The sequence below is a fragment of the Lonchura striata genome, chromosome 2 (assembly GCF_050655825.1).
Source record: "Lonchura striata isolate lonStrDom1 chromosome 2, ASM5065582v1, whole genome shotgun sequence".
Taxonomy (NCBI): domain Eukaryota; kingdom Metazoa; phylum Chordata; class Aves; order Passeriformes; family Estrildidae; genus Lonchura; species Lonchura striata.
The window spans coordinates 144,057,662-144,069,161 of record NC_140704.1 but is presented as its reverse complement, the minus strand read 5'-3'; the positions used below and the strand labels follow the sequence as shown (position 1 = coordinate 144,069,161).

Here is an 11,500-nt window from a genome sequence, read left to right as displayed (position 1 = left end):
CCATGCCGTGGGGCTCGGAGGGAGCCGGGGCTCCGCGTGGGGGTCCCACGCCGTGTCCCCGAAGGGTCCCACGCCGTGGGGCTCGGAGGGAGCCGGGGCTCCGCGTGGGGGTCCCACGCCGTGGGGCTCGGAGGGAGCCGGGGCTCCCCGCGGGGGTCCCACGCCGTGTCCCCGCGGCAGGGGCGGGACGCCCCGGTCCCACTCCGCCCGCGGGCGGTGCCGCCAGGTGCGCCCGCCCCGGCGCGGCCCCGGCGGGGCGGCCGCGGCTCCTGGCCCCACCCCGCCGCGCCGGGAGCTGCCGCCCCCCGGCTGAAGTCCGGAGCGGCCGCGCCGTGCCGAGCCGAGCCGCGCCGGGGGTGCCGTCACTCGGCGCTTCCAGCATGCTCCTAAGATGGCGGTAGCGGCGGCGGGCGGCGGCGGGGGCGGCCGGGCGCAGCGCAGCGGCTGGCTGGAAGTTTTGGTGCGGGAGCGCTGGCACAAAGTGCTGGCCAACTTGGGCGGCGAGGCGCTGGTGCTGAGCGGCGAGGAGCGCCCCGACGGCGCGGCGCACAACGGGCTGGGCGGCGATGGGACGGCGTGCCGCGGGGCCGAGGGCGGCGGGGGGCCGGCGGCGGCGCGCACCGCCTTCACCGACCCCCCCGAGCAGGTGCCCGAGGCCATCTCCAACAAGAAGCGGTGCGTGAAGGTGCTGAAGCAGGAGATGGGCGGACTGGGCATCAGCATCAAGGGGGGCAAGGAGAACAAGATGCCCATCCTCATCAGCAAGATCTTCAAGGGGCTGGCGGCCGACCAGACCCAGGCTCTCTACGTGGGCGATGCCATCCTGGCCGTGAACGGCACCGACCTGCGGGATGCCACTCACGACGAGGCGGTGCAGGCGCTCAAACGGGCCGGCAAGGAGGTGCTGCTGGAAGGTAGGGGAGCGGGGCGGTCCGGCCGTGCGCACCCGGGAGCGGGGGCCTGTGGGGCGGGGCGGCTCCGCTGCCCGAGAGGCGGCGGAGCCGAGCTGGGAGCGAGGGGATGACCCCGCGCATCTCCTGCTGCTCCTCCGAGCGTCTTTCAGCACGGAGAGTTCACGCCCTGTACGCGCTGGGACCCTCGACGGCGTGTGTCATGGACACAGCCCCTCGGCAAGGGACGAGCGGGATGCCGGGGAGCCGGGCTTGAACTTTCCGCTCTCGTATCCGCCGGTGCAGTCCCCACAGCCTCGTCCGTGCGCGGTCGGTGGAGGCTCCGCAGCCCCGTCTGGTCGCGGCGATGCACCCAATACACTCAATATCTGCTCCTGGGCTGAGGCTCCCGGTAGGAGCCTGACCGAGCCTCCTGCAGGGTGAGGGATCCTCTGGATCTGCCGTCAGGACGCTTTCACATCTTTTCAGTACAAGAAAGGTGGGGAGAGTTGGGTACTTTGAGAGGAGAGGTTAAACAAGTAAAGGAACCCCTCCTTCCTCCCCTGGCATTAAGGGAATGACATGGGTGACTTTGCCCCAGTCATCTCGAAACGCCCGACACCACCCTCTCTCCAGTTCCTCCTTCCACCACGTACTCCCGAATAGGGATGTGGGGTGGGGGCAAAGCGGTTTAAATGAAGCTGAAGGTGCCTCACGGACTCACTAGCCATCCCACCCCTGCAAAGGAGCGCCCTTTCCTTTCTCAAGGGTGGCTGAAACAGTTTTGTAAAAAGTAGCCTTAGAAATTGACCTCAGAGAAAAGAGCAGACGCTGGTGTGCGTGGAGGGGACGTGGAGGGAGGGTGTCCCCCCAGAACGGGACGGATGTTGGGGGAGAGCGAGTAGAAAAGCACAGGCGGTTTCCCTCAGACTACGAGTCCATGAGGAGAGAGGCGTGCACAAACGTTTAATCCCCGTCTTTTCACAAGGGCTAATTTACTTGCTCCACCTGAGAGAATGAACAGCTTCAGAACTGCCCTTGGCGTGTGTATGATAAAGTGATTACATATTTGCCCACGAGTTCATTTAACCGGAGGTCAATGGCATTTGAGGCATGCTGCATCGCTGCCTTCCCCTGTGCCATCGCTTTCCTGCCGGCACTCCCACCTCGCTGTACCTGTAGCCCTTTCCGTACCGCGCATTTCTTTCTGTGTTTTTTTGGTGGTTATTTTGAGGAGCAAAAGGAGATGCTACCGCTGGCTGGGAGGTGCAGCTGAGGATCAGCCATGAGCAGCCAACTATGGCATAAATTTGCAGAAAAAGTTTGAAAGGGAGAGAAGGTGACAAATGTATTCCATAGTAGTGTGTGCTGAGAAACTCTTTTGTTGTCCCTATGACAGTGAAAACTGGAGGAGTTATGCTCCATGAGGATTTAAGAAGCTGAGGACAATTGTGTCTCCTCTCCCTCTGTGCCCTGCAATACCTGCAGGACCGAAGTGCATCTTGTCTTCCCTTGCTGCAGCTGAATTGATTACAGCTATACCTCTGAAGTATTAATATGAACTTCTCTGAAGTGGGGCTGTTGCATCTAAATTTTGTCACTGATTTGCTTGTGCAGTGTAAGGTCTTTCTGGGGTGCCGTCAGGTAGTGGCTGGGCTTTTGCTGTGACCTAATGAGTAATGTATATGATGCTTGCAAATCTCCCTGCCTCTGTGTGGTGAGCCTTAAAAAACCCTGTTTTCTTCCAGGCTAGGAGTGAAGATGAAGCCGTTTCAGTGGGGACTCTGAGCACCCTCCTTCACTCCTTTTGACATCACAGCTGTCTTGCATTTCTTTGCTCCGTGCTGAGGTGCCTCAGTAGTTGTTTCTGCAATTGAATTTGTAATTTGCAAAACGAGAATATATTTCAGTAGTGATCTGTATATAGAGGTAAAATATTCTGATGCTGCACTCCGTATTTTGTCCTGGCTTTCTCTTGCTATTTCAGCAGAGTAACCAAACCAAACGTTGGCTCCAGCATTGCCTGGGAGGGCTTCTCCCTTCAGTGGGGACCCACTCCACATGAATGGCGTGTGAAAACAGGCAGCTTAGAACAATTCTCTGTGATTTTATTGCCCACTTTGAAGCTCATTCTTCAGCAGCAGAGTCTAAAATGGTATGTTTATTACTAAAGGAAGGAAAATGCAGAAGTTCTTTTTACTCTTTAAAGTATGGAAGGGTAACACTTGATTTTCCTTTCCTTACAGACAATAGGATTTTGCCATTTCCTGACTTCTTAGAGAGTTATATATGGCAAAAAGCAGGCTGTGATGGGGCAGGGCAACACCCTTGTGCAGGTCCTCTCTAGACTCTATCCAATTCACAGAGCAAAGTCAGCATGTGTTTCCAGGGTCAAAATGTAAGATCTACATTTTGGGGAGATTCTGAGATTTGTTTGTGTCTTCCAGCCCAGGAAAGTCAAATTTGCAAAGGCATGGCAAGGTGTAAAGCACAAGAAACACATTTAATGGTGCAGCAGGGCTCTGAGTATTGCCCAATGCATTGTGCATTCCTGGAAAGGGTCTTACCGTGGAGTATTTCCTAGAGCTGATGGCAGGGAGGATGTGTCTCAATACCCAATATCAGTGTGCTGGAGCCTGCTTGTTATATAGTGTCCTGCCTAAAACTGCTTGCTCAGTGGAATGAGGCATTTACCAGCTCAGCACTAAACTGTAGTCTCTCCTGCATTCCTGTGCAGGGAGCAAGGGAGTGGAAAATCCCTCCCCAGGCCTCTGCACCCTGCGTGGGAGGCAGGGCTGGCACCCGGGTGGGTGGCAGGAGGAGGAAGGTCTGTGAAGAGAAGGAAATGCTTCATTTTAACACTTGCCCCTTTTCCTGCATTGATTGCTTTCTCTTAGCTGGTGGAAAGAGAGATTTGCTGAAGGGTCAGGGGTGATGTAGCTGCAGCAGCTGTGCTGGTGTGAGGGGCACAGCTGTAAAGCCCAGTAGGAGAGGGCCCTACTCCAACAAATTTAATATCCAGGTTGGGTTGTTCTGTCTTCTCATTTTCCATCTCTGACACTTGTGTAATTCATCTACTAAGCTAAAGTTCCTACTTATAGGTGTGGTCTGTATAGTTGGCTGCGGTACCTTAAATCCAGTAGAATTTAATAAATGGAAAGGACATAATACAACAGGTAATACTGCCTTAAGCGGAGCTGTAAAGCAGAATGTTCAAGAGGAGAGGGAGGTGATGAGGAGGAAGGACTATGGACCCTTAGAAATCATTCTGTCTCCTCATCTGCAGGGATTGACCACTTCTGCCTGAAGGGTTTAATTTCCTGTGAGCTTTTCATCACAGCCTGAGTGTGGGGAGCAGAGCAGGCAGAGGGAGCAGGGGTGGGGGTAGCCTGACTTTGGGCATGTCAGCCCTGGGTGGCTTCCCAGGTGTTCAGAACAGCAGGATGGAGCTTCTCACCAGCATACAGGAGCAGAGAGGATTTCCCTACGTGAGAGACAAGGCAGCCTCCTTGGACTATACGTATTTGCAGGCATGGAAGGAAGTTAAAATTATCCTGACAGCTATTGTTTATACCTATGATTTCCTTGAGGTTCTGTTAAATTTGGGCTTCTTAAATAAGCACTTAGGAAAAACCAAGCAGCCCCTTTTGTGCTCTGTGAAGCAGATTACATTCAAGTGACTCTCAGGACACCAAAGGTGTTTGTTTTTAACAAAGCATCCTGGATAAGAGCAGTCCCTTGGCATGCTCTGTAACTAAGCTGGTTTGCTTTACTTGTATTCTCTATGTGTTCAGTGAAAAAAATGAAAACTTGAACTAGCCTATGCTAATGTCAAACAGGATCCCCCAGCAGGATGCTGTACTGGGATGTGAAGGAAAAAAAAACAACTGCATTAGTGAATTTTGCTGTCTTTCTGCAGGGCATTTTCCCCTAACTTGTTTCATGGTGTGGGTGAGCTAATAGCAATGGTGGTGGAAGGTATGTGCTGGGAAAAGGAGCATCTTCTTAGCATTATTAGAATTTTAGTGGTTTTGAATGATTCCCAGTTAACTCAGTTGCAATGTCCATCGAGAAGTGGTTTTGGCAGCCTCCCTGGGTTTGCATAAATTTCCCACAGAGAGGAATCCCCCTGCATAGTGAATTGCAGCATATGGATACTAGCCTGTTTCATCTTCTGTGGCATTCTTGGGACTAATACACAGCTTTGAAGCAAAGTAAGAATAAGCACGATACAGTTTGTACAGTAGTAATGTGTGCTATTTTCCAAACGATATTTCTGTAAGAACTGTAAGGATTCTCCTTTTCCTACCCTTTTTTCATTTTCTCTGGATGAAGCAGAGCAATTGTGTCTGTGTGAATTACATGTTGAAATAGTGTAAAATAGGTGTGGGCTTCTTGTTGACTGTAGTTTTTGATCTTATCTATGTTTTTGTGTTTCTCTCAGTAAAGTAGTGACAACAGGAGATTTTTGAGGGATAACAAAATAAAGTATTTATCCAAAAAGTATGTCTCCTGCAAATATAGAGGAAAATGAGGCACAGGACACTTAATAAGTGACATAACTAGTTACTACAGTCAGGTCAGGGCTGTAAGTCTTAGTGATTGCAAATTGTATGCGTAGTTATTCTTTATACTGGAAGCATATGTATGGACAAAACTATCTTTTTTTTTTTTTTTTTTTTTTTTGGGGGGGGGATGTTTTTACCAGCAAATATGCAGTTAGGGAAATGCCTTATATTTAGAAGCTGTACATTTCATGACCCACGTAGCTGCTCTTGGCACACATTTGTTTGAAAGTGAAATTGAAAGGGAAAGGAGCAGGTAATATTATTCTAAGAGTTCCAGGTCTAAGCAGTCCCTGAGAATCTCAATTTTGATTGTTTCAGCTGCCTGCAGCTGATGGGGAAGCTTGAGTGGCAACACTTGATGTGTTTTTCATTGATTAGATTAGATTACAGGCTAATTTAGCAGTCCCGACAGCCTGTATCACCTTTCACAGATAAAAATCAGTACATCCTCTTTGCAGTAATTCTTGTGTAAGTCCTCTCTCCTGGTTACTCTAAAGAAAATAAGGCAGTTGTGGGCAACACATTTCTGGATTTATTTGGACCAAGTGGGTTGACCCTGTCAACCCACCCTGGGAATCATATACTAAGCCCTATAGAAGCAACTTATTACCATCTCCTTAAGGGTGCTTAGAAAATTAAATATGTTAAGAGACCTGGGATTCAATTGCGCATACAGATTAAACATGTTAATAAGTATCATTAGAAAAGAAAAGATGTTTTGAAATCCCAGTAGTAATTTTTTCCGTGAAAATTGAATTTAAATCTTGGTATAACTCTTTAGAGAATCTTTAAACCATGAGAGTAAAATTGAAAGCTGAAGGCTTCTGCTATGGTTAACAAAACAATGTTTGTGTCTTAATTTTGCTAGGGCAGGTGACTTTTCTCTGAAGGCCATTTCCACTCTCACAGGGCAACATTTTTACACAGGTGATGCCAGGGGCACTGGCCTCCTCCCACCCCTGCTGCCCACTGGGTTTGAGTCAGAGATGCTCACTGCATGTCTGTCCTGGGGGAGTATCCAGAATTCAAACCAGTTTGGATTTGGGACAGCCCAGCTGAGGTACTGATCCCAATAGATTGATGGTTTCAGGTGTAAACTAGGAATGAGTTTTAACTTTCTTTTATTCTCTTAATCTCACAATTTCTATAATACATGGTGTGGAACTTGCCCTGCTAGTGATGTTTCTGTAAATTTGGCTGTAAGTATAGCATCTGTTTGTGTTCATTCAGGGTTTATAAGTATTGGAGAGTTTGCTCTATTTGTAACCTGTGCCAGTAGTCAGTCTGCTTCCAGGCTTTAAAAACACATTTTTTCCATTCCATTTTTCTAATTTAGATTTCTGATCATAGGATTATTTTGTACTTTATTCTGCAAGATTATGTTGCCATGGCTACTTGTTAGAATTGGTACAGCTACTTCAGTAGAAGGGAAATTGGAGGAAACAGTAGTTCAAGAGAGCAAATAGCATAAGTGAACAAAATGTGACGAGAGCAAAGCTGTCCCAGTACAGCATGGAAGACTGGCTTTCCAAGTCCGAAACAGATCCTCAAGCACCTCAGAAAAATAGTTGGTGAAGAAGGGATGGTAGCAGTATTTCTAGAATGTGCAGAAAACCCTTTAGCTACTCATCATATAGAGTTTGTGAGTAGCCCAAAGAACGCAGCTTTGCTGGCCTTGACATGATGGATAGAGGTGGGCCAGGTTCTTTTAGCTCCTCCAAACCCCACATTGGTGTCACTACAGCAACTGTAGCTGGTGGGAAGTGGGCTTCACTTGGCTCAACTGTGTCACCTCTTCAAACCTTAAACTGTCGAGCAGAGAAAAATACTTCTGCCAGCACAAGGTGTGCCTGTGCTAAGGGTCCTTAGCAGAACATCTGTTCTTAGAGCAATCAGTATTGTTATGGCAGATTGGGAAAGAGTTAAGACTCGGAATAGTAGGAATAAATTGACTTGTTTTGGCAGAGGCACAAATTTTGTTGTAAAGATGAGAAGGAACATCAGGGGAGTGGCAGCATTTGGTACATGCCTTGAGGAGTGTCACTGCAGGCAAGGAGGCAGTTTGAAGATGTTCAAGGTGAGGCTGATTTGGGTTAGAGAAGTCTGTGAGAAACTACAAAGGATGTAGAAAGCATGGAGTGCTATTTGTCATTTGTGCTACGTGTTGGAAGGTGTATTGTGAGCCTTCTTCATGCTCTTATGTGTCAGCTGCTATTTTGCAGGACTAGGAAAGCTGCTCTCTGAGACCATAGCTCTGTGCTTTAAAAGAAGGTTAATAGCTCAGCCTTCTTTACCTGGGACTTCTGGGAAAGAGGATTAATTGAAATTATGACATCCACCATTTTGTAACATCTCATAGTCCAGCAACACTGAGTAATAAACAGGGACACAAAAGTTTGCTTGTGGGGAAAGTTGGGAAAAGGCAGAATTGGTTTGTTCATCATCCAATTAGCAATCAAAACATAATTTTTCCCAGAACAGAAGTTAATAAACTTGCTTAAAAAAGGTTTAATAAGCTGTGACTAGTTCATCAGATTGCTTCAACACTAGATATTGCTTTGCAGTTAGGGTTTGTTCCTTAACATAAATTCAATTAAGGGACATAATTTCCACATAACTCTTTGGCAGATACAGATTTCTGGCTGCTGCTTCTGTACACTTCTGTTACAGTCTGGCTTTAATTTTGTCCATCTAGAACTTGAACTACTGAACTGGTTACAGCTTTGTTGCACATATGCTAAGGGCACAACAAAGTAGGTTACTGCCAAAGAGGCACATCTGTACTGTACTGTTGGGTAAAATGGAGTCTTTAATTGTAAGGAAATGAGCCAGAAAAGTAGATGTGGAAAAACTGTCTCTGATTAGAAATTATTAACGTACAGCACATTCCTTCTAAAAATGATACACAGGTTTTTGCTGAACTGTTGGAAGTTTTGCTTGTTGGCACAGCTCTAGAAGTCAGCAGAATTAAAGCTGTGGCTATTTATTCTTCTCTGCTCTGGGATATTTCCTTCTGAAGATGACATGTATTTGAGCAGTGAGGCAGCTTCAAGGCAGCATGCCAGTGAGTAATGTGTGTGTGTGTGCATCTACATGAACAGCTTCTGTTCACTTTAAAGGCTGAAAATTGGTAAATTCCTGGTATGGTGCAAGTACCTGAGAAACAGATTTTTTTTTTCAAGTATCAGAAAGCTAGAAATATGTCATAACATAAAGATAAAATGTAAAAAGCTGGTATGAGAATATAAATTAAATTATTTTCTGGCAAAAGAGACACAGCTTATGTGATTTGCATCAAGAGCATGACCTCTTGGGAATATTTATCAGCCTCATGTGCCCTTTCAGGGAAATGGGACCATTAGTTAAACTTTATGATCCATTTGCCATAGGTATGTACAGCTGGTGCAGTACCTATTTTGGCTTTTAACATTATCAAGAAGTTATGAGAGAGCATCGAAAAGCTACACCATGGAAATTACAGATCTCCACTTTAGTCTGAATTATTTAAAAAGTAGCTATTTTCAGGGTGCTTTACTATACTGATGTGTTTAAACTGCCATTGGTTCTGATTCTGCAAGGGGAGCAAGAGACAGCTGTGAAGATGCTGGAGAGGTTTAGTTATCCAGCATGTATCCTATGAGGCTGCTTTAAGCTAATAGTTTTAACTCGGTGAAAGTTTAATCTGTTTATCCTGGGCTTTGGGCTTTAGTCCCCGTTAAACAGCCTGGAAAGACAAAACTAGCAGAGGGACTAGCAGGATTGTTGTGGCAGATGTGATTTCCCTTATAGTAGGCAGATTCCCTTTGGTCTTACTCTTCCCAGGTAGAAGCCAGAAGGATCCTTCTCTTGCTGGTGTAAAGCCAAAGGAGGTATTTAAGTATTGGATGTTCAGGAGTGTTTTCCAGGGATAAGATGAGCAGAGTTTGCCTTCAGTACTTGTGGTTTGATTTCTTTGTGGCTTTCTTTTTTTGATTTATTTTTTCTGATTTGGGTTTTTGTATTTTTGTTTTATTTGGTTGGGACTTTTTTGTGGAGGATGCTGTGAACAGAAAAAAGGTTTCCAAATTACAGTTGTTTTCCAAAGAACATATTCTTGATAACTACTTGCTACTTGTCCCTTTCAACCTACTTGTCCTGTCTCATTCAGTGATAGCCTTTCCTGGTGCCTAGTCTCCTCCACCAGTGATAGGTGGCTGGGATGAAGAAGTGTCTGCAGAGACCCAGCAGGATTCTTACCACATAAATATATACTTGGGCAGAGAGACACAGACCATAAGATGTGTTTACATCACACATACTTCTGTAATGAGCAGTCCCATCAACAGGTATTCCTTGTTTGGAGCTTGACCTTCACACACGTGGCAGCTTTAGGCTGCTGGGGCTTTGCCAGGTCTGGAGAAGCTGAGCTGATGCCTGTTACCCATTGGGTCTCTCTGCTTTTAGGATGTCGTGGTGGGCTGCTCTAGCTCAACACTGCAGAGGTTGTGGAGTGTCCCTCACTGGAGATATTCAGGAACAGTCAGGATGTAACCCTGTGCAATGTGCTCTAGGGACACCCTGCTTGAGGAAGGTTGGACCAGATACCCCACCTGTGGTCCCTTCCAGTCTTAACTATTCTGTGATTCTTACTCTGTATCTCAACTCTGGGAAGACTTTTCCAGAGCTAAGGATGTGGCTGTTTGTGAGCTCTGTCATATTAGAGTCAGGAAGATGTGCTTATGCAAGAGAAGGGAAGCAAGCTTCAAGCTGAGATGACTTAGATGATGACAACAGAGGCTCTTAATTAAGAGCTCCAGGTGTTATTACTGTGTTTTGCCCACATTAAACTTTTCTAGATTTTATAAGTTTAGGTAAATCAAACTTCTGGTCAAACAGTTAACATAGCCCAGATTTTTGAAGTTCTGAGCACAATGGTGAGAAGTGACACAAACAATGCTGTAACCTAATGAAAGACCGAAAGGTGCTGCAGATGTCTTGGCTAATAAGCGTGAAGCACTTGCTTGAAGCACTGTTGCTTTCATGGCTTTTGTTACCCTTTTCTTTGCAGGAATACTGGTTGGATTGCATGCTGATGCTCTTGGGATGTTTGTAAAACAGAGTTCTCATCTAGCTCTGGGGGCAAAATCTCTATTCCTGCCTTGAAAGATGTAAAAAACCTCATGGTAACTTCAGTCTTCTTTATGTTTATGAAATGCTGGACAAGTGTCAGGCCAAAAACAGACATAAAAGCAAATAATATTTCAATATGGGAAGAATGCAAATGAAAGCAACTAGTTTTAAGAAGCTTCCTGTTCAGTGAATGGCTCTGTGTATAAATACGTCAGACCTAGGTGATGTGTGAGAGTAGGTCATAAAGACAGCATTGAAGTAACAAACCAGTGGAATTTCCACTTAACATTAAAATCATCCCTGAAAGTCTCTATTAAGGAGAGTCATAAATTGAAGTTCTAAGAGATGGCATATAAAATATCCCTGAAACTAAAAATGATCATCAGTTTTATGTTTCCCTTTCACTTTATTATATCTATTTTAATAAACATGTGGGATAGATTATCAAAAGAGCAGCAGTTTTTTTATAAAGTCTTGAGGAAATAAATTGTGAGTATGAGCATATTATAAATTACACCCATTAAAAAGAAGCTGAAATTGATTCTGGGCTTTGCCTGTGTTTGGACTGCAGTGCTAGAATCATTTTGTGTTGATCTTGTTTTATATATGTATTGAACCTTTCTGCTAGGCATACCATGAAATGTTAGTATTTAATGCTTGAGTTTTCATTCAAATACTGCCAGAGCTTTTTGTCTACATGCATAAATAATATTAAAACCTTAGAGAGTTTTCAGAGTTCTCTCTCTTTACAAAAGACTGGGAAAAAATAGCTTTTGGTTTTTGAGGGAGGAAAGGAAGGGCTAACTTGAAAACATGCGGATTTCTGTGGGAATTTTTATGTTTCAATTTTAGATAGCAGTTTATATCTAAAAATTAATCAATTTTCTTTGAAAAGACTGATTTGAACTTGCATTTAAAACCTTTTATAAGTAG

General features: G+C 45.7%; 1 protein-coding gene across 1 annotated transcript in view; it reads left to right on the top strand.

The window, feature by feature from the left end:
- Positions 1 to 307: 307 nt before the first annotated feature.
- Positions 308 to 11,500, top strand: part of SNTB1 (syntrophin beta 1) — a 111,308-nt gene continuing 100,115 nt past the window's right edge. The window contains exon 1 of the mRNA XM_021546490.3: positions 308 to 914. Coding sequence (XP_021402165.1) covers positions 392 to 914 — 523 coding nt within the window. The 5' untranslated portion in view covers positions 308 to 391. The remainder of the gene's footprint in view (positions 915 to 11,500) is intronic.